This window comes from Macrotis lagotis, chromosome 7 (assembly GCF_037893015.1).
Source record: "Macrotis lagotis isolate mMagLag1 chromosome 7, bilby.v1.9.chrom.fasta, whole genome shotgun sequence".
Lineage (NCBI taxonomy): Eukaryota > Metazoa > Chordata > Mammalia > Peramelemorphia > Peramelidae > Macrotis > Macrotis lagotis.
The window spans coordinates 45370614-45398603 of NC_133664.1; the positions used below are offsets into that span (position 1 = coordinate 45370614).

Consider the following 27990-nt stretch of genomic DNA (forward strand, 5'->3'; position numbering starts at 1 on the left):
CTCTCTCTCTCTCTCTCTCTCTCTCTCTCTCTCATATATATATATAATCTATAAATATCTATCTATATATTTATTTATAAAACACTTTGTAAATCTTAAAGCACTATATAAATTTTATGTTAGAAGAGACAGTCAGGTGGCACAATAGACAGAATCCTGGACCTAAAGTCAGGACTCAACTTCCTGAGTTCAAATTTCTCATTTACTAGCTATGTGACTTTGGACAAATCACTTAACCCCGTTTGTCTTAAATTTCCTCATCTGGAAAGTAAGCTGGAGAAGGAAATGGCAAATCACTCCTGTATCTTTGCCAAGAAAACTTGAGATCATGAAGAGTAAGACGGAACTGAATAACAATTAGACTGAAGTAAACAATTTCTATCTCCAATTAACTTGCTTGTCAGAACTACATAAATAATACCCAGCAAAATTATCCCTTAAAACCTAATTGGTGGAAACTGATGTGTTTTCCTTACATACACATCTTAGTAAGCTCTCTCCCTCTCTTCCCTATTTGCCTCTGAGTTTTGACTGAATACAAAATTATTGATGATAAAGAATATCTTTATATTAGCCTCTGCCCCGACACAATGAAAGGGTGAGGGGTAAGACTGAGGAGAGGAGAGAGGGAGAAGGAAAAGGAGACAGAAGGAGATGCACAATAGGAAAGGGGGGGAATGGGGTGATAAGATATAGGTACAAATATATATACACAGACTACAAAGCAGAGTAGAAAAGTGTATGACTCATTGATATTTAATGGGGAGGCCTATCCACCTTGCCAGCAAAATGAGTATCAATCAAAAAGATCTTTTTAAGTATTTACAATTTAGCAGGGACTGTGTTAGATGCTGGGGATGCAAAAAAATGAGGCAATCACTGACCTTGAGATGCTTACATTCTATTGCAGAGAATGACATGAATATATATATATATATATATATATATAATTATATAAAATAATGTATAAAATATAAAATAATTATATAAAAAGAGGCCATTTTGTAGGTGAAGGCAACAGAAGCTAAAGAGATCAGACAAATCCTCATAAAATGTGAAACTGGAGCTGGCCACAGGGATCATATATATGTATGTATGTATGTGGGTGTGGGTGTGGGTGTGTGTACATACATACATACAAACACATCCACTATGGGGATCTCAAATTAAAATGGAATCTATCCTGGCCACTACAGGCAGGAAGAAACAAACCAACACCTTAATTTGGAAGAGTACAATTATTGAGATGTGTCAGTTGCCATGGCAAGAATACAAAACTTAATTTTATCAACTAGAAAAATGAATTTTTTAATTAATTACTTACTTATTAACATATTCATTTAAGCTAAAAATGTGAAATACTTCCTCATGATAATATTCAAGTAATATATATGTTGATTTAGTAGGGTTCAAAAGAACTCCTTAATACAAAGAGTCCTTTGGATTAATGAATTGGGCTAACTATATAGAGAAAGCAAAATAAGATGGTCATAAATGATGGCATCTTTGACTTACAGTTGTAATGAATGTTAAAGGTCATTTGGTCTAATGTTCATTTTTCAGATAATGAATTTGAGGGTTAGGGAAGTTAAGAAACTCACTTGATGTCAAATAAATGGAAAATGGGAGAGGGGATTTGAACCAGCAATGTCATGTCAGGCAGGGCAATGGAAAGAATGTTAGAATAACCAAAATTTTAAGAGTAAGCACACATTCACCTGTTTATCTGTATGTAAGCATACAGGTGAGTGAATCTAGGAGAGTTTGATCAGGTTTGTAGGCTAGAAGTAAATGGACTCAAATTCAAACCTAACCCAAATATAGATCATCATAGAAGAATGAATTTTGACCCCTTGTTGAATCAGTTTCTTTACCCTTAAATTTTGCAGGTTTAACATGTGATAGAAGAACATAGCCAGCTAATATAGATTGTGACTATTTTCACCAAGTTAAGAACTAAATTGGTGGTTCAATGATATAAACCTTAAAATACTATATAAATACTACCTGCTCTACTCTGGTGACACATGGAGTATTTTGTTTAGTCCTGGGACATTATTTTAGGGAGGACATGAATAAAATAGACCACATCATGACTAGAGGACTAGAGATATAGAGAGGACTATAGGAAAATCAGTTAACAAAAGTCATGACTTTTAGCTTGGAAAAGAGAAGATTAGAATGTGGTGGTAATCCTGGTGGTGGTGGCAATGTGTATGTGAATGACAGGAAAAAATGATAATTGTCTTCAGGGTTAATAGGTGGAAGAAGATTAGAATTGTTCTTCTTGGTTCCAGAGAAGAAAATCAAGGCCAAATGGGTACAAGTCTTAGAGAAGTAGATAATTGGATTAGAGGAAAAACTTCCTAACAAGGAGAGTTGCCCAAAAGAATCAGGAGATGGTTGACTTTGAATGACTGCTATACAACCACTCATTGGTGACATTATACAAAGGATTTTTTTGCTTAGGTTCAGGATAATTTAGATCAGGGGTAGAAATCTCTGACCTGGGGTTGGTCTGACATTTCCAAGGCAATCCAAATTCAGTAAATCTAGGAGATTTTTAGGGGATGAATTGATTAAATGTTTAACCAAATAGAACTCTTGAATGATGTTTTATTATTCAAATGGCCCTTGGCAGGAAAAAGACCCATCCCTGGTCCAGATGTTCTCTTTAGCCCCTTCAAGTTCCAAGACTCTGTAATTCTAAAAAACTAAACAATATCCTAAAGGGAATTCTATGAAAAGTCATCCTGTTCCCTGTCTTTGCCTAGCCCTGACTCTGAATTTTAACCTTTTAGTCAAGCAGGAATGTCCAAATGTATTTCTACTGCTCCCATACAATTAGCTTACACCAAACCATCCCCAGGCCTATGCCCATAATACTTATACATTAAACTCATTCACATTGATGTTATTTGCCCTTCATCAGACTATTAACAGTCCCTGGAGTGGGGTACAATACCTATTATGTCGAAGCAAGCTCCACTTTCCAGTCTATGCTTTTTGTACAAGTTCTTCAGGACCTTGGCACTGCCAAAACGTTTGAAGCGACTTTTCACATTATTGTAGTACCATTCTAGGGACTGGGCCCTTAGGAGTCTAAAGAAAAGAGAGGAGAAAACAAGATTTAGGAAAAAATTCAGTAACAGAGCTACTCTCTTGTATTTAAGCAGTGTAATTACTGAAGTATAACTGACAAAGACATATCATGGAAGAATAGAAAACATTGTACATGAGACTTAGAAGACCTGGGTTTGAATCCTGATTTTAATTCTAATCTCACTCATGGGTAAGTCAAAAAAACATGCTCAAGATGAGATTGGTCTTTTTGAGAATGAACCATGAATGACAATGAACACATAACCATTTATTTGGTAAATAGGTCATTGTTCTGTAAAATGAAGATGCACTGCCTACTGCCATCCATCATGATCCATCTGATTCATTAAGTATTTATTAACTATCTATACTGCTTTAAGTGTTAGGGATACAAAGACAAAAAATTAAAAATGATCCCTGCCCTCAAGGAGCTTACACTTTATATTGTAAGGACCTAATGAGATCATTAAACTCAGCCCCAGGAATTTATTAAGCAGGTACTATGTACAAGAAATTATGTTAAGCATAAAGAGAAAAACAGTCCCTTCGCTCAAAAAGTGTACATCTCAATGAGAGGATAGGGTATAAGCTAAATATCCAGTTTAGAGGCAGAATGTCCCAAAATGCAAAGGAGAAATCTAAAATACAGGGAAATCTGAAAAGAGAAAATTTACTTGCAGTTGAAGGGAGGAGGTGACCATGAAAATATTTCTTGAAGGGAGGGATTTTACCTTTTGTATATAAGAGTCAAAGCCCATTCCAAGCATTTAGACCAGCCTCATTTGCTAATTATGGACAGGGGAAGGCAAGGTCAGAAGAAGCGATGTTTAATAGTGCAGTTTTAACTGTAACCTAGAGTAATGTGAAGGGAAATAATGAGCCTGCAGAAGTAGATGGAAATCAGATTATGTAAAACCTTGAATGTCAGAATAACTACTTTACATTTTATTCTGAATGTAATGGGAAATCATTGTAGGTTTGGGAGCAGAGTAATGATGTGATCATAGCTGTACGTTAGCAAAATTAAAATGCTTTTTAAGTTGTAAATCACTATGCAGGGTTAGGTTATTATTAGTAAGAGTCTTATAAAAACAATTTGATAGCTTAAATCTACTTTTAATGGAGGCAGACAAGATACTGGAAAAATGAACTTGCCCCAGAAAAAGTAAGGTTTTCTCTGTTCATGTTCATTTATTTTGCTGTGGCTATGGAAGAATCATCAAACTTTGTAGTGATTGAACTAGTTAAACTTTTAATTTAAACCCAAAATACTGAATTCCCCTTCTGAACATAAGGAAAAGTATGTTTTCAAGCTCCCTATCACAATGAAATATTAAAGGGCAAAAAAATAACATAGTACTTGTGAGACCTTCTGAAAAATCATATCCTATTTTTGATCTCTGGACAAGGACATGTTTAACGACAAGAAGAAATTGAAATCTGAAAAGACTAGTTGTTGAAGTACAAGCAGGGGATAGGATTCCTCTGTTGCAATGGCAGATTTGAATTCAGGTCCTCTGAATCCAGATCTAGTATTCTTTCCATTATACAAAATGTGGAATGGTATGAAACCCTAAACAAACTGGATAAGATTGAGCAGCTCTAACATATTCCTAAACTAAGTCTTCTGAAGGAGGGGTGTATTACAGATTAGGGTTCTGGTGGCACAGTTCAATATCCCTCAAGTGACAGTGAAAGTTATGGGTTCATTAAGATAATTGATCTATAAGTGGAAGAAACCTCTGAGGTCAGTAGTGCCAACCTCTTCTTTGACATATGAGAAAATAGAAGATGATCTGTTAGGTTAGGTAACTTGTACCAATATCAGCTGCTGACTAACTACCATCAACTGAGTAGGTAAGCCAGTCTATCTGAAGAAGGAAATTCTGAGGGAGAGCGAAGATGTCATGTACCAGCCAGGTCAAACCATCACTCTGACCTCTTCCCTCAGTGCCAAATGGAGACAGCCTAAGATCTTTAACCCAAGAACCCCAGGAATAACAGCATTCCCTAGATTACCAATCTGCCTTCTAGCCTGATTCCTATAGTTGGTCTAGGGGACCAACTTTTGCAGAGAAGTGGTCAGGCACCAGCTGATATTGTAGCCCCCATTTCTTTAGTAATCACATTTACTAAAGGTCCAGTAAAGAAAATTCTAAATGACCCAATACCACACAGATAGCATTTATTGGTAGAATGACATTTAAAAAATACATTACCATTTACTTTCCTGTTGCACTCTAAGGACCTCTCCATTTGGCTTACACCTAAATTCTCCTATAATTTTTGTTTTCCCATATTAAAAAGTAAGGTTCTTGAGAGCAGGGTCTTATTTTTCTATTTTTATCTTTACTATTTAGCATAATGCTTTTAAAGTAGTAAGGGCTTAATACACTTTTTTCATTCATTCAAGTTCATATAGGTAGTAAGCATGCTATGGTCTCAAAATTTATGACTCTAGATCTAGTGTTCTTTTCCTATCCTAGTCAATACAAGTGGGATGCTCTGGCACACCCTACTATAGTTTACTTCTTATTATACACCCAGTCAGTCATTCAATAAACCTTTAAGTACCTACAATGTGTTAGGCACTGTGCCAAGTGTTAGGAAGGAAAAATAGTCATTGCCCTAAAGAAGCTTACATTCTAGTGGAAGAGTAGGTATCAGATAAATAGATAGCTACCTACAAGATAAGTGTAGCTTAAGGTATCAGGAAAGGTCTCTTGCTTCGACTCTTTCCTAAATAGTCTCTATTTATTAAGATAGAAGAATCCAAGGCTGCCTGTCAGAATTAGTTGATTAGCCAGCTTCCCCAAAGGGCAGGTTTTACCAGATGCTGGGTGGATCCAGATGGTTCTTGAAGCATACTTCTTTGACACTAATCACTCATAAATCTATTGGGCTTAAGACACTAATTTTAAAATAAATATGTGAAATAAAGCAGAAAAGGCAAATAGAAGCAATGATGCAGTGAGACTTTCCAAAGGTTTACAGGTGCTCTCCTTATATCAGCTCTTAGTCAAAACACAATCTCCAGTTTTCCTTGCACACCTTGTTTGACAAGAGCCAAGGCATCTTGGAATACAACTATATGAAGCTGACAGCCATCCCCCAATGGATTGTAGTCTAGCCTAACCATGGCCCAGCAATTCACTAAACATTTCTGACAAGCTCTAAGCTTGAATTTGAAGAGTTTTAGGAGTTTGTCACTCAAATATCTCTGTCCTTGAAGTAGACATTTTCTGTTAAAATCAATGAATGAATGTTCCTTCCTATGATGTACTTAAAAGTCTGTATTAGAACAAACTAGAAGCTAGTGCAGTATTAGAAATGATCCCAGAATCTTATTTGCTCATAAATCAAAATTCATTACAAAGTGGATTCTTTTTTAAATTTCATCTTAAATCTTATCTTGGTGTCCCCCCCCCAACCTCATGAAACCTTTTGCTCTAGGCATAGTAATAAAATCAATCTCACCATTGCTTCTGAAATGTGCTCTGTGGATCAACTCTTTCCTTCTTTTCTTTTCTTTTCTTTTCTTTTCTTTTCTTTTCTTTTCTTTCCTTCCTTCCTTTCCTTCCTTTTCTTTCTTTTCTTTTTTATGGTTTTGCAAGGAAATAGGATTAAGTGACTTGCCAGGATTACACAGTCAGGCAATTATTAAGTATGTGATGCCGAATTTGAACTCAGGTCCTCCTGATTCCAGGGCCGGTGCTCTATCCACTGTGCCACCTAACTGCCCAAACTCACCATTTCTTGTGACTCCTGACCAAACTCCTTTCTTTAGTCACAATTTACATTAAATGTCTCCTCAGTATGATGTAAGTTTTTTAAATTTGTAACTCTAATAATAATCAGCATACCTGGAATATGAATGCTTTTAAAACTAATTTATCCTCACTTCCTTCAATCATTGATTCAGAGGTTCTTAAAATATCAAAAGACTTTGATATAATATAAGCCCAACTATGGGGCAGCTAGGTGTACCCTAGTGCATAGAGACTCATCCTGAGTTTGAATCTGGCCTCAGACACTGTGTGATCCTGGGCTAGTCACTTAATGCTCTTTGACTTAGTTTCCTCCTCTGCAAAAATACATTGGAAAAGGAAATGGCAAATCATTCCAGTAATTTTGCTAAGAAAACCCTAAATGGGGTCATGAAGAGTTGGACTGAAATGATTGAACAACAACAAAAGGTTCAATTGTAAAGAATCTCAGGGCATGGACACTGAGGAGAGTTGTATGATGTTATGTTGAATAGGATTTAGTTAGAAGAGAATTCAGGAAAAATCCAACTCCATCTGCTCATTTGATGGAAAAAGAAATAGAAATCCAGAGGGTGGGATTTGCTTAAACACACAGTTACTCAGGAGGAAAGAGATTTGAATCTACTTCTGCCTCATTTTAAATTCAGTGCTTTTTAAAAATCATACTCTATTGCTTCTCTCTATCTACCCCTATGCACGCATGATGCCAGAATGTAAAACTGATGTGCAGTTTATCAACTGTTTTAGAAAACAGATTCCCTGCCCATTTTAGTCTACCCATGAAATCTTTATAGCCCCACTACTCCCCACTGGCTCTCTCAGTCAGATACCTTATTTCAGTTATAGAAATTCACAGACATAGTTAGTTCATGTAGCATATATTTATTACTTTTATATGCTTTGTACTTCATTCTATAGAAACTACAAAAGACAGAAACAAAGGACAAGATATCCTCCTTTTCCTTCTTGAAGCCTATTGGGGCCATAAGATGTCTCTTTTCAATTAGATCAGGAACTCTTTTAGAGCTAATAATAATAATAATGAGCAAGCTTTAAGGCTTGTAAAGGACTTTATACCCATTGCCTCACAAACCTTTCCAGGAGGTAGATTCTGCTTTATTTTTGTCACCATTATACAGATGAGAAGACTAAGGCTGAGGCATCAAATGATTTTCCCAGGGTCACACAACCAGTATTTGATTTGAATTCAGGTCTTCCTTCCTGATTCCAAATCTATCACTCCAACTTCTACACCAAAGGTAGGGAACCTTTTTTTTTTCTGTCAAGGGCCATTTGGATATTTATAACATGATTCGTGTACCATACAAAATTATCAACCTAAAATCTCAGCTCTAAAAGGCTCCTACATTCATTGAATTTTGAGTCCCGCTTCCAGTTTCCTTGGCAGTGGCAGACCAAATGAGTTAGTAGGGCTGGAGATTCCATGGCCCCTGCTCTATACCACCTAACATCTTCATAGGAGAGAATTAATCTTTCATATTTTGAATTCAACCCTGCCCCACCACTAGTAAAAGGTCTTCTCAGTCACTCATTCAGTCAGCCAATAAATATTTATAAAGTATTTATATGGACTATGCACTGTATGAAGTTCTGCTCATTCAATGCTCACTAAATATTTGATTCTTTTGCTTATTTTCAAAGTGATTATATATGTTTTATTATATACAAGTATGATATTAATAACAAGTCATATAACCCTAAACCTAATCTTAATTTATTTTGGGGGGGTCTTCTGAATTCTGATGAACATTTACAGTCCTTTGTGGGCACTATGAAGGAAAATATGCTAATGTCCTGGGCTAGATGGGGCTTGGCTTTTTGAATAAATAAATTTACCACTGAAAAGACACTGTTCTTCTTGGGATATGTTAAGGAGATATTCCTGTTAGCTCATCACAGTTAGAAAGAGGATCACATGGAATTTGATGGGAAAGATGAGAAAATGTGAGATGGAAATAAAGACACATTTTCAAGATGATCTGCTGACATGATTCATGAATTATTAAATGGAATCCTGTAAAATGCTTCTTCCTAAGATTGCTAGGAACAGAATCAGAATGGAAGAAGGTGAAGCCAAGCATGTGAGTCCATCATTCCTAGGAAATCACTTCACATTCCATGACTGTTTGGTCAATTTGGTCTGTTAAAGGAAAGGAGGGAATTGTGGTTAGCATTTTTTTGTTTGGAAGTTTCTGGGATTGGAAACTAAGTAAAGATTTCAGGCAGCTCATGGTTCTCCTCTGATGCCAAATCCTAATAACCCTAAAATGAGACTCCTCTTCCTACTGCATTCATGGAATGATGACAATGAATTTTCTAATGCTTTCTTCCTCCCTCCCCACCCCAGTTGCTAATGCTCAGATAAGTCACAATGACTGCTGATTCCCTACTGCAGAGAAAGAATTTCAGGAAAAGTAACTATTCTATAGACAGTGAATAAAACAAACTATTCAAAAAGAAAAAGCTTATTTTTGTGCATTTCACAATCTTTTCATGTTGGCCTCTTTCAAATGGGGTCGTGTCTAAGAAAATATATTGTATATCAGATAATAAAATAGTAATGCACCCCCTACACCCACCCTCACCCAATGAAATGCCAGTAACTCCAAAATATTTATTATCATTCTATAGAATGTGTTAAAGGTTCTGGACAAAAGGAAATCTATATCTATCTATTCTCATATCTCAGCCTTGTGGAAAGGCTTTGAATTCTTCATATAAGTCACAACTTTGAAATACCATATATAATATTCTATAGCATTTATATGGGGGGGAGTGAGAGAGACACTTATTTCTAGATCTTCCCAATTAATCAATCAATTAATAAACATTTATAAACTGCCTACTATGTGTGCTAGGCACTGCATACAAATGAGAAGAAAGAAGCAACATTCTAAGTGATTCTACAAGTCCTGATATACATTTCCAGGATATCTGGAGTGTTCAGGGAGGAAAAGCATTTCTGGTGTGAGGGCTTGCCAGGCCCTTTTCAGGGGTAGTCATCCACTTTTGCTCATCCACTCAACTTTCACCTATGGCTCCAGGAAGTTGTAGTACCCTGGTAAATCATCTTAGCTGATGGGCTAACCAGGTAAAGGGTAAACAATGAGTTACAAATGCATCAGTAAATTAGGGGGAGATGTTTACTCCAACCATGTGAAGTCTTCCCCTAATGGAATGGGCAGATGTTCCAATGTCCACAAAGGCAACTGAAGCAGATGCTGTGGAGTGCTTAGAGCTTTGTCAGACAACAATAGTCATCTACTACGTCATAAGCCTTTGCCAGTCATCTTGACTTTTGTCTTGTCACTGGACTTTGATATCTCTGGAAGGGAGAATGGGGATGAAAACTTTGTGTAACTCTGCCTCACTTTAATTTAGTTAATAAATGAGTCAAGACACCACCTTTAAGCTGCTTCCCTCTGGTCCTTTTTAGAAATGGAGGACAATGACATTTATAAAGAATAAATAGAAGGAGCACAAATTAAAATAAAGTAGTTAAATTAAAGATGGTTATACAAAAACAGCAATAGTTAGAGTGAATTCTGGAAATCAGGAAATTAAGAAAAAGGCTTCATGGAGAAGAGGGTGCTTGGGCTGCACTTGAAAGAGGGGGATTCTTGGCCACATGTCCTCTTGTAACACCATAATTCATTCAACTGTTTTCAAGACATTTGCACTCATCAGTTGTTTTTAGTTTTTTTTGGTCCTTACCAATAAAGCCAGTTATCAATATTTTTGTACCACTCATATCCCTTTTTGTTTTTGCAGACTGATACCTCTTACTACACATCATAGTAAAAAAAAAGAGCTTATGATGTATCTCAGAATTATGTAATGTGAAAAACTGGCATAAAATATTGCCACATCCCCTGAGGAGGATGGAAGTATATTACAAAAAGTCCTTTTCCCCCCATCCACTTATTCCTTTCCCTTCTCCCACAATGGATTGAGCAAATAAATTCAACATTTATTAAGTGACAACTGTATGTAAGCTACTGAGGATACAAAGGCAAAATTCACTAAGACCTACCCCCAGAGAGTTTATATTCCTCTAGATTAGTGGCAAATATTACAGCATTGGCTAAAGTAATGTTTAGATATACTTGGGGATGTATTTATGAATTAGAATCAGTTTTCCTAGGACATTGACTCCTGAAAAAATTTATAACTGAAACATAGAAAGCATCATTTACATTTGGAAGAATACCTTGTTTGGGGTTTATGCCCCTTCTAAGAAGATACTCTTATTTAAGCATATGTCTATATCTCTATCAATAGGCTTATAAATCAATTGTGTACACCTCTGAAAAAAAAAAGATGAAGCAGAAAACCTAAGGATTATTTAGTGTAAGAGAAATCTGACTGGGAGAAGGAAGGTACTGATGTATTCATTTGGACAGAGTAATTCAAGATCTTTTAGCTCTTCACAAAAGGAAATAAATAAAAGAAAAGGTAATTAAGATTGAGCTATACCTCTTCTTTATCCATCTGGGACACTGATTGCCCTAGGAATGCTGCATTTGAGTGATGAATCTCAATTTCCTTTACATGTTTTTATTAAATTTCCTATAAAAATATTTTTAATCATACTATAAGCTAATGGTTTATTTTTCTAATGCATATCTAATGTATGAACCATTTGGGATTTGATATACATTCTTATTGCTAGGAGAAAGCAGTAAATAGCTTAGGTAAGGAAGGAAGGTCACAGGAGGGAATATTCAATAATAGTCCTAAAACAGCAAATTGTTATGCAGAATAATTAGGAATAGCATATTCTGGATAATCAATATTTTGATGGGAAAAAGCATTACCATTAGTGGGATACTTGCTTTTGAAGGCTTTTTATTTTTGGTTTTTGAAAGGATCTCGAATTTCTTCAATATAAGAGGCTCCCAATGAGAAATTTTCTCTACCAAGGAACATAGGCATACAGTTTGCAATTTATAACCTGGGTCACTAGGTCATTTGACTAGCATCACAGAGCCATGATGTGTCAAAGGTAGGACCTGAGCACAGATCTTCCTGACAGTTCTTCAACCCCTATACTATCTGGTTTGCATTTGAAGACTTCAAATACAACAATCAAAATATCCAGAGCATCTGCCATAGGACTTTAATAAATTTGTGATCTTACCCTGGCAACTCTATAGACAACATCCCTTTCAGATCTACTAGGGGAATCAGAAAGATTCAACACATAAGTTAAACCTCAAATACTTATCAGCTGGGTGACCTTTGGCAAGTCACTTAAACACGGTCCACTTCAGTCAATCAATAAACATTTATTAAGCATCTACTATATACTGGTCACAGTACTAAGAACTCTTCAGAAAATTGAGATTAACAATAGCACCTACCTCCCAGGGTTGCTATTAGAATCAAATAATATGATATCTGTAATGCATTAGATAAATATCATCATCATCATCATCATCATCTCCATCTCCACAATGATAAAGTGAAGGTATTAAAATCAGTATCTTTTTTTCTGGACCTGTGATTTCATTGCTACATTAATGATGTAACTTTATTTACCAATGCAGATCAGCATGCTCTCTTCAACTTAGAGTTTTAGAGAATTACCAAGGATCTGGGGGTAGGTGGAGTTGAGGGAACACTGAAAGGTAAAGTGATAGGTTCAAGGGCATACAACTTCTGTCTGAGGCAAGACTTGAATTCAAATTCAGCTCCCTATCCTTTGTGTGATATGCCTTAGTAATTAATAATTAGTAATTATTATGATAGTACATGTTGACATAGCCATCTTTCTTTTGATAAGCTCAAGCTGTTACATTATTTCATTTAAAGAATATTTAAGAACTATGAATATGCCAGACTTTAGCAAAGATTTCAACCCCTTTATTACCTTAGTAGGAAGTTTTCATGAGTTTCTGAGGTTACAAAATAATTCATCATTTGGTGGCCTTCTAGCAATGAATTTCTCTGCATTTATTTAGGGAGCTCTCTGATGGCATCTACACAGCTACATTCATTATGGGACCCACTTTTGAAGCCTTGCCAATATGGTAGGACCTGACCCAGGTTAGACTTCATTCATATAACCTTTGAAACCCCAGGTTCACTTCCACACTGCAACTAAGCATGACAAAAGGACTTTTTCCAAGGATTAAAATAATATTCTGAATAATAGTAACTTCAAGGTGCTAATCATGTATGCCCTTTAAAACTCCTTTTCTACTATTGCAATAATTGAATTTATAAATGCAATATAATCCTATTAGAACATGACTGAAATAATTCAGTTCACCATAATTCAATTTGAGAATAGCAATGAAATTCCTTGAGCAACAGTACTTATGCATATCAGAATAATTTTGATTCAGTTAGACTAGGATTTGTTGAAAAGAGAAGCATTAAAAAAAATCAGGAACCAGCCAAATAGGGCAATGCTCAAACATTAGCAGATCAAAAGTGGAAATGAAAATAGAATGAGTCCTTTATATATCTGCCAGTGGCCTGCTCTCAATTTGGCTTCTGCCTATGTGTGTATATATACAGGCTATTACGTATGTAATTACTTGTCTCCCACAGGCAAAATGAGGGTATCATTGAAGGGAAGCAGGACAGACATCTCCAGTTGGTTCTTCTTGTACTCTTGTCTAAAGGAGGCTTTAATTCCTGCCAGGAAGGGAAGTAGGAAGTTGTGGTCAGAAGCTTGGCAACTCTCCTCTCCTCAAAGAGAGGGGGGGTACCAAGATAGAATAATAATTTACTGTTTGTTTAAGGAAATTAGTTTTCGGGTTCTAGGAACTAAAAGTTCTGATCACTGTTCATTAAAAGGAAAAAAGAACCCAAGCTCTATATTCAAAGATTGACTTCCTTCTCACCAAATACTGCTTTCACAATAAATACAAAAGGCAATGAGGAAAGAAGTTTATCCAATTTGATAAGAGAGAAATCAGAGAAAGTATACATAGGAAAATATATCTCAAGTAACAGAGTAAAGGAATTCTCCAGTTGGCAGTGATGTAATTCAGTTGAACCAGGAAAGTCCCAGAGCTCATCCAAGGGGAAAGTCTCTAGTGTAGTAAGCTGGGAAGAGGGACATAATGGAGGCTGCCAGCTATATTCATGTGGCTTCTTCCCATAGTTTTATTTTCCCTTCAGCAACCTGAAGTAGTGTTGGAATTGTTCACTTTCTCTCTCAAAACTGGAAGCCGGAAGTGTTCAAATTCTAGAGAGACTAAAGAGCCCAAAGAAAGAAACTCCTCTGTCATGTTCTCATTACTCTACCCTGCTCCTCAAATAGGCATGGGGTGCTAATCTCCACCATTAAGAAGATAGTCCTATACCAATGGGCATTAGGATTCAGGTTACATTGCCAAACTGGTATACTTACTGTCTCTCACATAGGACATGCCATCCTCCTGTCACAATGTATTTGCATTCACTTCCTTCAATGGTCAAAATATGCTTCTTTCTCACATCTGTCTCTTAGACTTCTTAGCTCCCTTGAAAGCTCAGCTCCCTTTGCATTCCCTCCCAGTAATTAATGATGAAATTCACATTGATTTTGTTTTTAGGTGTATATATTATTTCTTTATATAGAATGGAAACTCCTTGAAGGCAGGCTTTAAGTCATTTTTGTCTTTTTTATCTTCAGTGCCCATCATACTTCTTGGTACAAAGTAGGCAGTTAACAAATTTTTAATTTCTATGACCTGGTATATTATTGAGTAGCCTGAATGATGTTTGGGAGATAAAATTGCTCCTCATGGCAATGTATCTAAAGACATAACCATATCATCCAGATCAGACTAGCGCTGATGATAAGGGATGTGGGGAGAAGAGGAAGAAGCAACAATTTATAAATTAGATGAGGCTGGAAGGAGACAAAAATGGTGACAGCAAAATAGGAGAACAGGCTCTGCTAAATGTTGACTGAGTTCCCTCCTGGGGGAACAAAGGCAAAAATGGTTAAAAAGAAGAGACAAATGAGTAAAGAGAAAAGCACACCAAAAACTGTAGAAAGGACAGGAAATCACCACGGACAGCAGCTTAGTTATTTCTTCTGAAGTACATTTTTCTAACAAAAAACCTAGAGAGACAAGACATATGTCAGGTCATGGAGACCTTTGAAAAATGCTTCTTGATTAAAGTGATAGAGGAAATACAATGACAGCATGACCAGAAACCCATTTCTCCCCACCTCCTGATTGAAAGTAGGGACTGGTTTTCTAAAACAGAGAAATTATTTTTGAAAAGTGAGAAAAGTAGCAATGGAAGTGAACAGTCTTCCTGGGTATAAGGTGGGGGGGAGGAGGTTCAAGATAATGCCTTATGCAACCTGCAATTTGTCATGACATCTTCAGCTCTCCCTAGCAAAAGTGAAGAAAACTTTGATAATAGGGAGAAGTACCATGAATGTATATACATATATGTAATACAAACATATATACATACAGATATGTCTGTATATTCCTGCTCAGTACTTATCAACTCCAAGCTGCTCCACATGTAGGCATGGGGCATTAATTTTCACACCAAGGAGAAGAAAGAACCATACCAATTGTATTCCTAGCATTTAAGTAAGCAAATTATCCCTGATTAAAATGGGCATACATTTTAATATTGTCCCACACTTACTGAGAAAATATTTAAACTACTGTACTTCTTGTCCCTAAAACCCAATGGTATGGAACTCTCTCCTTATTGGTAGAGGTGTATGCTCATTCCTAAGAGAAGGCTGGGGCAGATCTGGCAAGAGGCAAGAAAGCTCCATTCTTTACAAGTTCCCCTTTGGGATTTACTGGGCTAATTACAAAGACTAAATTAGAGGAACATAATGGAGTCTGCCAGCTATAGTCATGTGGTTTCTTCCCATAGTCTTATTTTCTCCTTCAGCAACCTGAAGCAGAGTTGACATTGTCCACCTTCTCTCTCAAAACTGGAAGCCTGAAGTGCTCCAAATCTAAAGAGACTAAAGAACCGAAAGAAAGAAACTCCTCTCTGATTCCCCCATCCACTCCAAATAGGCATGGGGCACTGTCTCCACCAATAAAGAGAGAGTCCTATACCAATGGGCTTTGGGATTCAGGTTACCTTGTCAAATTGGTAAACTTAGTCTCATACATGATATGCTATCCTTGATGTTAGGGGGAAAAATTTTTCTACAAATTTGCTTATTTAAAAATGAAATGAACTGCCTCAAGAAATGAGGATATCCCCTTATCAGAGGTCTTTAAGCTCTGATTGGACAGATACTTATCAATTATGTTATCATGGAGATACTTTTGTTTAGCAGTAATTGGAATGGACAGTGGTTCAGGTCTCTTTCAAGTTTTAGTTTTGACTAAGTTCACTGACTAATGTCCATCATATGGCCATTATGACAATACTACCCTCTTTAGCCATTTAACATCAAAATGAGTTGCCTGGCTACTACTGGTAACATTATGTGGTTACCGTTCGAAACTGATATTTCTCTTGCAAAATTGAAGTTTTTAATTTAATTTAATTAATTGTTCTAATCAGGGTTAAGATTATGTGGCAAAGGCTAATATTAGCAAAATCAGGGCTTTAACACATATACACATATATGTTATACATAAACATAATATATTACATACCTCTTCTTCTATTCTGTCCATCTGTCTGTCTGTCTATCATTCTATCTATCTATCTATCTATCTATCTATCTATCTATCTATCTAACTCGCAACTCTATAGTTAGATAAATCAATCCAAATATAAAGAGATATAACTTTTACTAAACTAAGAAAATTCCAGTTGAATGTTGACAAGTTAAAATTAATATTAAATGGTAAAATGCCTAAATCAGGGCTACTTAATAGTCAGGGCTCTGACTATTAATGCCCATTATTACAATTTCATCTCCCTATATTGACAATCTGGAAAGAAGAGTAAACAATGTTTTAATAAAGCTAGCCAACAGGACTATATTTGGAGGTACTGAAGGCAAGTTCAATGGTCAAGTTGTCTGAGGAAACTAGAAATATGGATAGAATAAAATTGTTTCAATTTGGAAAAATACAAGTTACCACATACTGATGTGGAAACAATTTTGTCAAATGAAATATAGGATAATAAACAAATTTACTCAATTAATTCAACTTTACTTCATATGCAGAGAGTAGGCTCTACACAGGTATTCTGTGATATTCTGGGATGAAATCCTAAATTTAAAGTTTTAGGTGTTCAGTTTTATTTTTAATTTTTAGTACTAAGTTGCATATTATGTTCACTCTGCATTTACATAGCCCACATCTACCCAGGCCCTCCGAGCTTAAAATTTGGGTAGAGAGTAAACTACATATTAATCCATTATTTAAATTGCCCTAAACATTCATTACCAGCAGGCAATGCATTTAGTTTCTGAGACTACAAAATAACAGCTTTGAATTCTAGATAACACAAAAGGCTTCTATGTGCTGAATTAGTGCTGGCAGAGAGCTATGGAACAAGCACGAAGTCAAAGGCATGTTGACCTGTACAGGATTTTACTGTTTGGAGTGAAGAGAGGAAAAGGGGAAATTAAATAAAGGCCTCTTAGTTTGAGTTCCACTCATTTGGAGTAATAATAACCAGCTTTGTTAATATATGCAAACCCCCATATTAACCTAAATGCTAGATTAAATGTGTTTTCAACAAGTCCACAAGCATTAATTAAATGCCTCCTGTGTACTGGAAATAAAAAGAAAGTTAACCAGTTCCTCATGTAAGGAACTCTCAGGAGATAATATGAACCAATTACATACCAAGATATGTATAGGATCCATTGGAGATGATGATGTTTGTCCTTCATTTTTGGAGAAGTTCATCACATCTGAGAGATGTCATGACAAACATGTGAATTGGATTTGAGTGAGAGGGCACTGTGCTAAGTCACCAACCTCACTTTCTTGTCTACAGCCATCTATATCCCATTGATCAGATATGAATCAGGCAACTGGAGATGGCCCTGGATGTGAAGCAATCAGGATTAAGTGACTTGCTCAACACAGCTAATCAGTTTCTGTGGTCAAATTTGAATTCAGATCCTCCTGACTTCAGGGCCAGTGCTCTATCCACTGTGCCATCTAGTTGCCCTAGGATCCATTGGAGATAATCACAGAGGGAAGGTGATATAAGGTCAAGGACAGGGAAAGGCATCTTGTATAAGTTGAGACTGAAGCTAGTAAGATACAAAGAGAGAGTTCCAGGCATTGGGACCTCCAGTGAGTGAAAATGCCCAGGCTAAGGAAATAGTGTTGTTTGTGAGGAGAAGTAAGGAGGTGAGTGTCATTAAAATCATTATTTGTTACTATTATCATCTGAGTTCCACTATTTCATTAACTACAGCACTCCATGATGCCACTAGTCTTCTTTGAAAATGAAAGTTAAAAAAAAAAACAACTCCTAAGATTTTAGAGAAAGGATGTTGAAACTTATTTTACTACCTGTGATTTTTAAAAAAAAATTGGCAAATAGATTATGTGAATAAGAGTTGAGGGGGATTTTTTATTATCTTGAATGACCTGGTTTTGAACACTTTAGAAGTAAGCAATTACATGCAAACTTTATGTTACTTACAGAATCCTTTGCCCAATCACTAGCTTCCTCAGTTCACTCATTCATTTATTGCATCCAACAAATATTATTCAGTGTAGACTACATGGAAAACATCAATAGAATCTCAAGTGTTTCTATTAGTATTCTGGGTCCCTGTTCAACCAATCTCTGGTGAATTTCGACTTGCTCTGTCCTACTTTTGTTTTCCTTGGAGATGAAAGGTTTGTTATAAGGCAATAATTTTCTAGTCAACCTTTTATACCATAATAGCCTGAAAAGAATAGAAATGAAATGGGTGTTGAAATTAGGAAGTCACTGGGATTTTGCATCTTATGTTTCATGTAATTAATGTTCTTTGATTTTACTATGCCTTCCCTTAATCTAATTATATTACTTAACTAAGACATTGAGGTTTATGTGAGTTGAAGCCAAAACTAGATCTTGAAGAAATAGGTATGGTTGGTAGACTGGAGAAAGAGATCAGGCAAGGCACGTAAAAAATTGATTAATATTCTTGGAATGAGCCTGGGATAATAGGAAAGAGTCAGGGTGCTGGACCATCTACTTCTAGATCACATCCCTTCTATTTGTTCCATTTTTATTGGTTGCTAATACAGCAATTTTTATAGTTGGATCTCTTTCCTCTCTGTCTGTCTCACATACACACAGAATATAATCACAAACTCTAAACAGCAGCTCTAAAAGAAAGTATCCTTAGGCTTGAATTTTGAAGATTGAAGATGAAGTTAAGGCAGCTGGAATGGTTGCCAGAGCTAAGATATTTGGAGTACAGAAACGAATACAATTTAATTGGAGAAATTTGGAGGAATATGTATGTATGCTCCAGGAAATATGCTGAAGACTCCATAAAAACAAATGTTTGCCATTTGAAACATAACCTTAAAAAAGAACTCTGCATCAAATAAAAATTGTAGCTCTTAGTTTATGGCAGTCAGGTCTTTTTTTCTTATAAATAACAGGAGTACAGAGAGTACTGCAATGTGTAATAATCATACAAAAATAATACCACAGAAGGGATGTTAATAAGGAAGAAAAACAGAAACATACTTTAGGAACAGGCCAATCAGAGCAGTATTGAATTTGAGTGTCATCTTCAATTCTTCCCATAAAATTTGCATTAATTAACTAAAAAATATAAAGGGTTTTGCCAAGGTCTCCCTGGTTATAAAAACAAAGTTTGAGTAATTTGTGAAAAAAAAGAGCATGTCTTTGATTCATTTCAACTAAAGTTTCTTATGAGCTTGGTATCATTTTTTTAGTCTTTTTACATAAGTTTCACTTGTCACATCATGAAACAGATGACCGAATAGAAGATTGCATTCTACTGCCGATAAATTAAGTTGGGCACAGAATGTATGGGGTACAAAATGAATCTTACACACACACACACACACACACACACACACACACACACACACACACACACACACACATAGACACAAATTATTGAGTAGGAGCACAGTTGGCAAACAACTTCCCTCTTTTCTTCTCAGTGTAACAAGCTTGACTAAGTGATGATGAGGTGGTTTTCAAAGGTGTTGATGCCATTTGAACTTTCAAAAGTCTCAAAACAGAAAAGAGCATTTATTAAAATAGTTCCTAAGTCCCAATTCTGTGATTCTCAAGTGTTAAGGAGAAAAATTTCCCATGTCTTTTGCTTCATTCAAGATATTCATACTTCTTGCAAAACCAGCAAGGGAGAAAACAAACAAAAATAACCTTAATAATAGAAATGTCTTTGATGGGAATAAATGTGTTCACATATACATACACACACACAAACACACAAACACACCCTTCAAATTCAGGATAATTTTCTCTTTATAGGAACACTACAAGGGACCTTCAAGATCATCTAGGTCAGGGGTTCTCATATAATATTATGAGAACTATTATTTCTATTTAATTGGCTTCCTTAGTAATCCTATATTTATTTTATGTATTTATGTATTTACAAACATGCTGAAAAAGAACCACAGGTTTTACCAGACTGTCAATGTCTCTGATCCAAACAAGTTGAGAATCTCTGTTCTAGTCTAACCCCATCATTGAATAGAGGAGAAAACTGAGGACCAAAGGTCAAATGATTTGCTCAAAACCACATAGTAATGGCATTTCTGCCAGCTTTTCCATATGTAACATCACATGGCCTCTTCCCTAAATTTTTACTATTTTGTTTAATCTTTTATGGATTTGTCAACAAATTAGTTTTAAAATCTTTTTTTCCAATTACATGTAAGAATAATTTTAACATTCATTTTTTAAAAATTGAGCTTCAAATTATCTCCCTCCTTTTCCCTTTTTTCCCTCATTGAGAAAGCAAGAAATGTGTAGAGGTTATATAAGTGCATAGTATAGAACTTTTATATATCAGTCATGTTATAAAAGAAAATACAGACTCCCCCCTCAAAAAATCCTCAAGAAAAATAAAGCAAAAAATATGTTCTAATCTGCACTCAGACTCTTATTAGTTCTTTTTCTGGATATGGATAGCATTTTTCATCTTGAGTTCTTCAGAATTCTCTTAAATAATTGTTTTTCTGAGAATAGCTAAATAATTTACAGTTGATCACCATATAACATTCTTGTTTCTGTGTACAAAATTCTTCTGGTTTTGCTTAGTTCACTTTGCATTAGTTCATATAAATCTTTTCAGATTTTTCTGAAAGCATCCTACTTGTCATTTCTTATAGCACAGTAGTATTCCATCACAATTTGGTCAGTCATTCCCCCACTGATGGATATCCTCTTAGTTTCCACCCACTTTTCTACCACAAAAAGAGTTGCTATAAATATTTTTGTACATACAGATCTTTTGCCTTTTCCTTTGATTTTTTTGGAATACAGATCTAATAGTGATATTTCTGTGTCAAAGGATATGCATAATTTTATAGCCCTTATAGTTCTTAGTAGAGCAAAATATTGCTCTCCAGAATATTTAGATTAAGTTCTCAGCACCACAAACAGTACGTGTCTAACTTTTTCCCCATTCCCTCCAACATTTGTCATTTTACTTTTCTGTTAAGTCAATTTGATGGGTGAGAGGTGGTATCTCAGAGTTGTTTTGATTTTCATTTCTCCAATCAATAGTAACTTAAGGCATTTTTTCATATGACTGTAGATAGATTTGAATTTTTCATTTGAAAACTGTCTGTTCATATCCTTTGACCATTTATCAATTTGGGAATGGCTTTGTATTTTTATAAATTTGATTCAGATCTCTATATATTTGAGAATTGAGGTCTCTATAAGAGAAAATTGCTTTGAAAACTCACCACCTTTCCTAGTTTTCTGCTTTTAATCGAATCTTGGCTATATTGGTTTTGTTTTCAAAAACCCAATTTTAATAAAAATTTATATTTTAAAATCTTATTTTAATAAAATTATATCTTTTATATCCTGTCACACTCTCATCTTTTGGTGGGCAATAAACTCTTCCCTTATTCATAGATCTGACAGCTAACCTATTTCATGCTCCCTAATTTATGGTATTAACCCTTCTATCTAAATCATGTCCCTGTTTTGAGCTTATCTTGGAATATATTGTGAGATGTTGGCTTATACCTAGTTTCAGCCAAACTTTTCTGGTTTTCCCAGAAGTTTTTGTTAATGAGTCTCCATATCAATTTAGCATTTGTTTATTCATTATAAAATTCATTTGGGACTCATTATATACACTAGGTCTTTCATTTCCTTATTTGAAGATTCCTGCTGTATCAACATCACAATGAAGCCAATGTCTTCTCCATAGCCAGGCACAATGGAACATAAATGGATGCAAATAAGCTTCAATATTCATTTCATAAAAGGCTTTACTGTAGACACCTAGGAATATAATATTTAACCCCTTTCAACCTCTCAGGTGCCTACACAGAATTCTAGACTCTACCATATTTATATCTGTCCTACAGGCTCTTCATTGCAGAGGGCTAACTTTTTGCCTGCAGAATCAAAATATAGGCTTGTTTGGAGGAAAATAACTATATCCAAGGCTGATTTTGATCTGCAATTGAGGGCAGCTGCTCCATTGCTATTACCATCATCAGTGGAGGGCAGGCTACTAGCTCCATTTTAGGAACTGTTGACTAGAGGTATATAAGTATGCTAGATAGGGCCAGGAACACCCAAAAAGAAATTTGGATTTTATTTTTGATATATCTCCAACTTTTAAAAGTAAAGATTAGCTGTTAAATTCTAAAAGAATAGTTAAGTTATAGTATCTTTGGACTGATAAATTAAAAATAATGTTTTTGTGGTCAATAAACATTCCCTTAAAATAGGATAAAATTCATTGGATGTACCCCTCAACAAAACATATAACACCTATCTAGGCAATTGACTATATGCTTTAATAGAGAAAATTTCTATCCAAGCTTTCATTAAAAATAAATATGGGGCGGCTAGGTGGCACAGTGATTAGAGCGCCAGCCCTGGAGTCAGGAGGACCTGAGTTCAGATCCAGCCTCAGACACTTAATAATTACCTAGTTGTGTGGCCTTGGGCAAGCCACTTAACCCTATTTGCCTTGCAAAAACCTAAACAAAACAAAAAAAATAACAAAAATGAATATAGACAGAAGGTAAAGACAGCTATTTAAGTGGAGGAAGCTCACCTAGTTCCTATATATCACTCTGGCAAAAATATGAAATTTATACCAGACAGAATAATAATAATAATAATAATAATAATAATAATAATAATAATAATAATAAAGAAATCCAATGACAAATTATAATGACATCTACCTCAGAACTATACAAAAAGTTGGTCAATAGCCCATGGTTAATAGGAAAAAGGGACAAAAGTAACTTGTGCCAACATGGACAAACATACCAGCAGCCATCTATCACAAGCATAGATTTGCGAAGACATATGTAGCCTAGGACTGTTTCTAGTACCACATTTCCCCATGTATAAGACACATCCTTTTTAAGAAAAATTTGGAGTCTAAAAACTGGTAGCATCTTATACGGTAGTTGGAAATTTTTTGACTTGCATTTCCTGTTTTTTCACACTTGTCTTTGTGCTCATGGTTTCACATTTGTTATCAGTATATTAGGTTAGGTTTTGCCATGTTCTGCCCAGAAATGACTCAGAAAAGATTTCTTGTCCAGTAGTGAATTCAAGTTCAAAGTGATACAGTTTGCAAAAGTAAATGGAAATCTTGCTGTTGAACATCAGTTGAACATCAGTCTTTCCCCAAAACCAATCCAAGGCTGGCTACGGGAAGAGGAAACCCTACTGAAAATGCCAGGCAGAAGAAGGTCATCAGAGGCAAGTCAACCAAATGGCCTGAGTTTGATAGAGAATTGAAGAGATGGATTGAAGAGCAAAGGGCCATGGGAATTCCTGTGTCCACAGAGATGGTTCAGCATGAGGCAAGAAGAATTGCTGATGAAAAAGAGGTGATTGATTTTAAAGGAGGACACAATTGGTGTTTCTGGTTCATAAAATGGAATGGACTAAACCTGCGTCCATGCACCAGACTTGCCCAAAAGATGCCTGAAAACTATGAGCAGAAGGTCCATGAAATTTCAAAATGAACAAAACTTGAGCTTGATAACTTCATGTAATGCGTTTTTCCCCAAATTTTGGATCCCAAAATTAAGGAGTGTCTTATACATGAGGACATACAGTACTTTGTCTTGAGATAATACAAAAAGAGAGTTCTGAACCTCGAAGATTCAGTGAGGCCTAACCCTGGGATGATGACCAAAGGGGAGACCAAACAGGACAGACTACTCTAAACAAAAGTGCAGCAGTAGGCAGAACTTGGTTCTGGCATAATGTTTTCCTTCAAGAACTAAAGTTGGAGAAATTTAGTTTTTAGCAGAAATTTAGTAAATTTAGAAGATTCATTTTTAAAATTTACTATGGATCTAGATCTATATTTGCCTGTTCCCTAAATCTAATCTAGGAGATAGGGAATATGCCAACTATAACATACTAAAAGGAAAAATGGATTTTCTATCAGATATAGAAAAAATGAAGAAAAAGATTAAAAAAAGAAATAGTAAGGAGACTGTAGAACAGATGTAAAAATGATTTAGAAGGACAAAAATGATTTGTTAGTTGTTTTCCTTCATTATCAAAGAAGATCAAAATGATATCATTATATTGTTATCAAGATGCAGAGTTGTCTGACTGTGACTCATACCAATGAGCCTGGAAAGTTCTACCAAAGGTCAGGCACAAATAGTTCATATGAATATTGGGAGTGGAGTCATCTCTAAGTTTGACTATCTCATGTTTACTTTCAGTTACTGCAATTTGGCTTTCCTCAAAGAGTATAACACTATTTTTGTACAGTGTCTCCCATGAGTAATTATTGATTCCAGAGTTCTTCAGAGAGATCTTGAGAGTATTCAGGGTATTGCTTCTTCTCACCTCCACATGAGTGCCTCATTTGTAAAATGCTCTTTTTAGGCAAATGTACATTTGATATTCAAGAGAAGATATAGCTTATAAGAAGAAGTGCTAAACCTCACCTAAGTAATGAACTCCCTGAAAATTACAATGGATCAAATAGAAATCAATGACTCCAAGAGAAAATAAGAAATATTACCACAATATAAAAAGATTTTGAAGCAGAAAATGTAAGACAACATGTAAAAAACAATTGACTTGGAAAAAAACTTAAGGAGAGCTCATGTAAGACTCATAAATATTCAGGAAAATCAGAGGGTGGGGCCAGGGCAGAAACTACATTTTTTTTGCAAGGCAATAGGGTTAAGTGATTTACCCAAGATCACACACCTAGGTAATTATTAAGTGTTTCAGGTAGTATTTGAACTCAGGCCCTCCTGACTCCAGGACCAGTGCTCTATCCACTGCATCACCTAGCTGCCCCCCAGAAACTATACATTTTTTTATATTTCTTTATTACTTTATTCTGAATTTTACAATTTTCCCCCAATCTAGCTTCCCTCCCCTCAAAAGGCAGTCTGTTAGTCTTTTCATTACAGAAACTACTTTTAATGGTAAATTCCTGGGCTGAATTCAGGCTATTGGGGAAATAAACTTATTTCTTATCATTCCTCAACATGAATCCTCTTCTCTTTCCAGATTGATCTGTCTCAATGATTTGTTGTTTCCCCTGCCAACTGGTGAGCAGCAAACTATTGTCACATGTCAGTGGGCCTGTCAAAAGATGAATATTTTCCAGTGCATAACATTCTTAGACCTCGGGGCTAAAATTGATCATGGAGTGAAATGAATATGAAAGAAATGTGTGTCTCATTAAGGTCAATCTGGATTTCTCTTCCTCTTGTCCTTGTTACAAAATTTCTCTCTTGTTCTCCCCCACTCTCTAATACTGTTTGAATTCCATAATGTTATAATGTTACTATATGGCCAGCACTTCATTTGCTTTTAGATTTTAAGGAGAATTAACTGATTAATCATTTTAAACAATAACATTTCCCCTCATCTTCTTCAGTTCATAAAGTAACATAAAAAAGTCATTCGAAAATATGCAATATTTTTTTGGAGGGGGATGCCACAAAGATTGAACATGACACGTTTCCAACTTTGTCTTTGATCACTTTGTTCCCTTAAATTTATTTCCCCTTTCTTCTCTCTCTCTCTCTGCTTGTCCAGGGTGTCTCTATCTTTTGAGATCCAGCTCAAGTTCCACATCCTCTGATATATCTTCTCTGACACTGGAGCCATAACTTGGGTTGAGCAATTATGACTTTCCCAGGGTTCTGAAATTTTTAGGATACCAAAAGTACTTGTACTTGTTTAACATGAAGGAAAAACCCCATGATTAATGCCTTTTTAGTAAGAATTTCTTTGGTGGTGGAGTATTGGTTCAGAGCATTGATTTCATCAATATGACTACTTCCTTCATGGACAATCTCTCCAAGAATCAGATCAATGATCTCTCTATAGATTATGGCATCAGCCTGATTCCTGCAGGCACTAAAAGTTTATGTGATTTGCTTAGAGTCACACACCAGCATTTTTCAGAGGCAGGAATCAAATTCGTATTTCCACTCTAAGCTCAATCATCTACCCATATTACTCTGCTTCTATTGACTAAGAACAATCAGTATAACAGAATAACAGAGCTGCCTATTGCCTAGGGGTTTGATTTGAAGAAATTTATTTCATGTTCTTTACCCCTCAGTTTCCAAATCTATTAAATGAGAGAACTGAATGATCTTTGAGATAGTTTTTCAGCTTTAAGTCTATTATGCTCTCAAGATCCTACTGACTGATACTGGGCTGCCCTGGGGCAGCTAGGTGACATAGTGGATAGACTATCAGCCCTGGAGTCAGGAGGACCTGAGTTCAAATGCAGTCTCAGACACTTAATAATTACCTAGCTGTGTGACCTTGGGCAAGTCACTTAAATCCATTTCCTTGCAAAACCCAAATAAATAAATAAACTGGGCTCCTCTTGAGCAGTTTGATCTGAACTGTTTTCTTGATTTATTTGTGCTTCATTAATCCTTTATGAATTATGGTAAAATTCTGTTTTTGTACAGTATAGCTTAAGGAATATATTGCATTTTTTCCCTTTAAGAAAAACAAAGCACTATCCTGGTAAACCTACACACAAACACACATCCTCTTGTGTTGCTTGGTCAAGTGAGAAAGGTAGGAACAATATTGTATATTTACATTTTTAATTGGCCACATATCAAATGAAAACCTACTCTGGGCTGTTACTTAACCTAACCATGCTGGTCGTGAAATATAATTCTAAACTAAAAAACTAGGACTTAAATATTATAGTTAAAAAAAGATCTAACTTTAAAATATCATAGTCAATAGCAAAGACAGATATTATCCGGACATTTCTGTCTACAAATTATACTTCAGTTTCTGTTTTGTCATTTCCAAAAGAAAATAATAATAATAATAATAATAATATATTGCAGGATTTCCAGTCTTTAAAAAATGATGTTGTAACATGGAAGTCCCCCCCACCAAGAATGATATCTTTTGAATTGATCTATGTACTGAAATAAAATGACTTCAGAGTTTCTCTTTTTATCTCAAAATTCATCTTAATAGCTGCATCACCCCCCCACACACACACCCATACTCACAATGCTGAAAACACCCCTCCTTTCCCCATCTCAGAATGAAAAGTGAGTACCAATGAAAAAGAGCTAAAATGATAGTCAAAGAATACATAAAGAACTTTTATTTATTAAACTACAGATACTGAAGCAAGCATCATAGCTATCATAAAATTGATCAGCTCATTAGATTACCTGAATCAAAGATTCTTCTTTTCCCAATTTCACTTCCAACCTTGGTTTCTTGAAAAAGAAACTTGCATTAAGCACCAATATGTCAGTGAGAAAGCAAGGAAATTCTCACAAGCCATGTTTGTTCTTAGAAAAATGCAGGAGGTGAACCATGCAAATTAATTGGGTGATCTTGGCTAGAAAAATATATAGAGTTTCCCATATGAGCCAAAGAATGAGGCAGGAAGGAAGGACAGCTCAAGAGCCAGTTTTAATGTTTGCTCTTCCCGGTTTCAGCAGAATGCTACTGACAAAGAATTGTGAAATCCCAGACAACG

General features: G+C 35.6%; 1 protein-coding gene across 1 annotated transcript in view; it reads right to left on the reverse strand.

The window, feature by feature from the left end:
- MYRIP (myosin VIIA and Rab interacting protein) overlaps positions 1-27990 on the reverse strand; it is a 223310-nt gene that overhangs the window by 100161 nt on the left and 95159 nt on the right. Inside the window, exon 2 of the mRNA XM_074195896.1 lies at positions 2966-3102. Within this exon, the coding sequence (XP_074051997.1) occupies positions 2966-3102 (137 nt within the window). The remainder of the gene's footprint in view (positions 1-2965; positions 3103-27990) is intronic.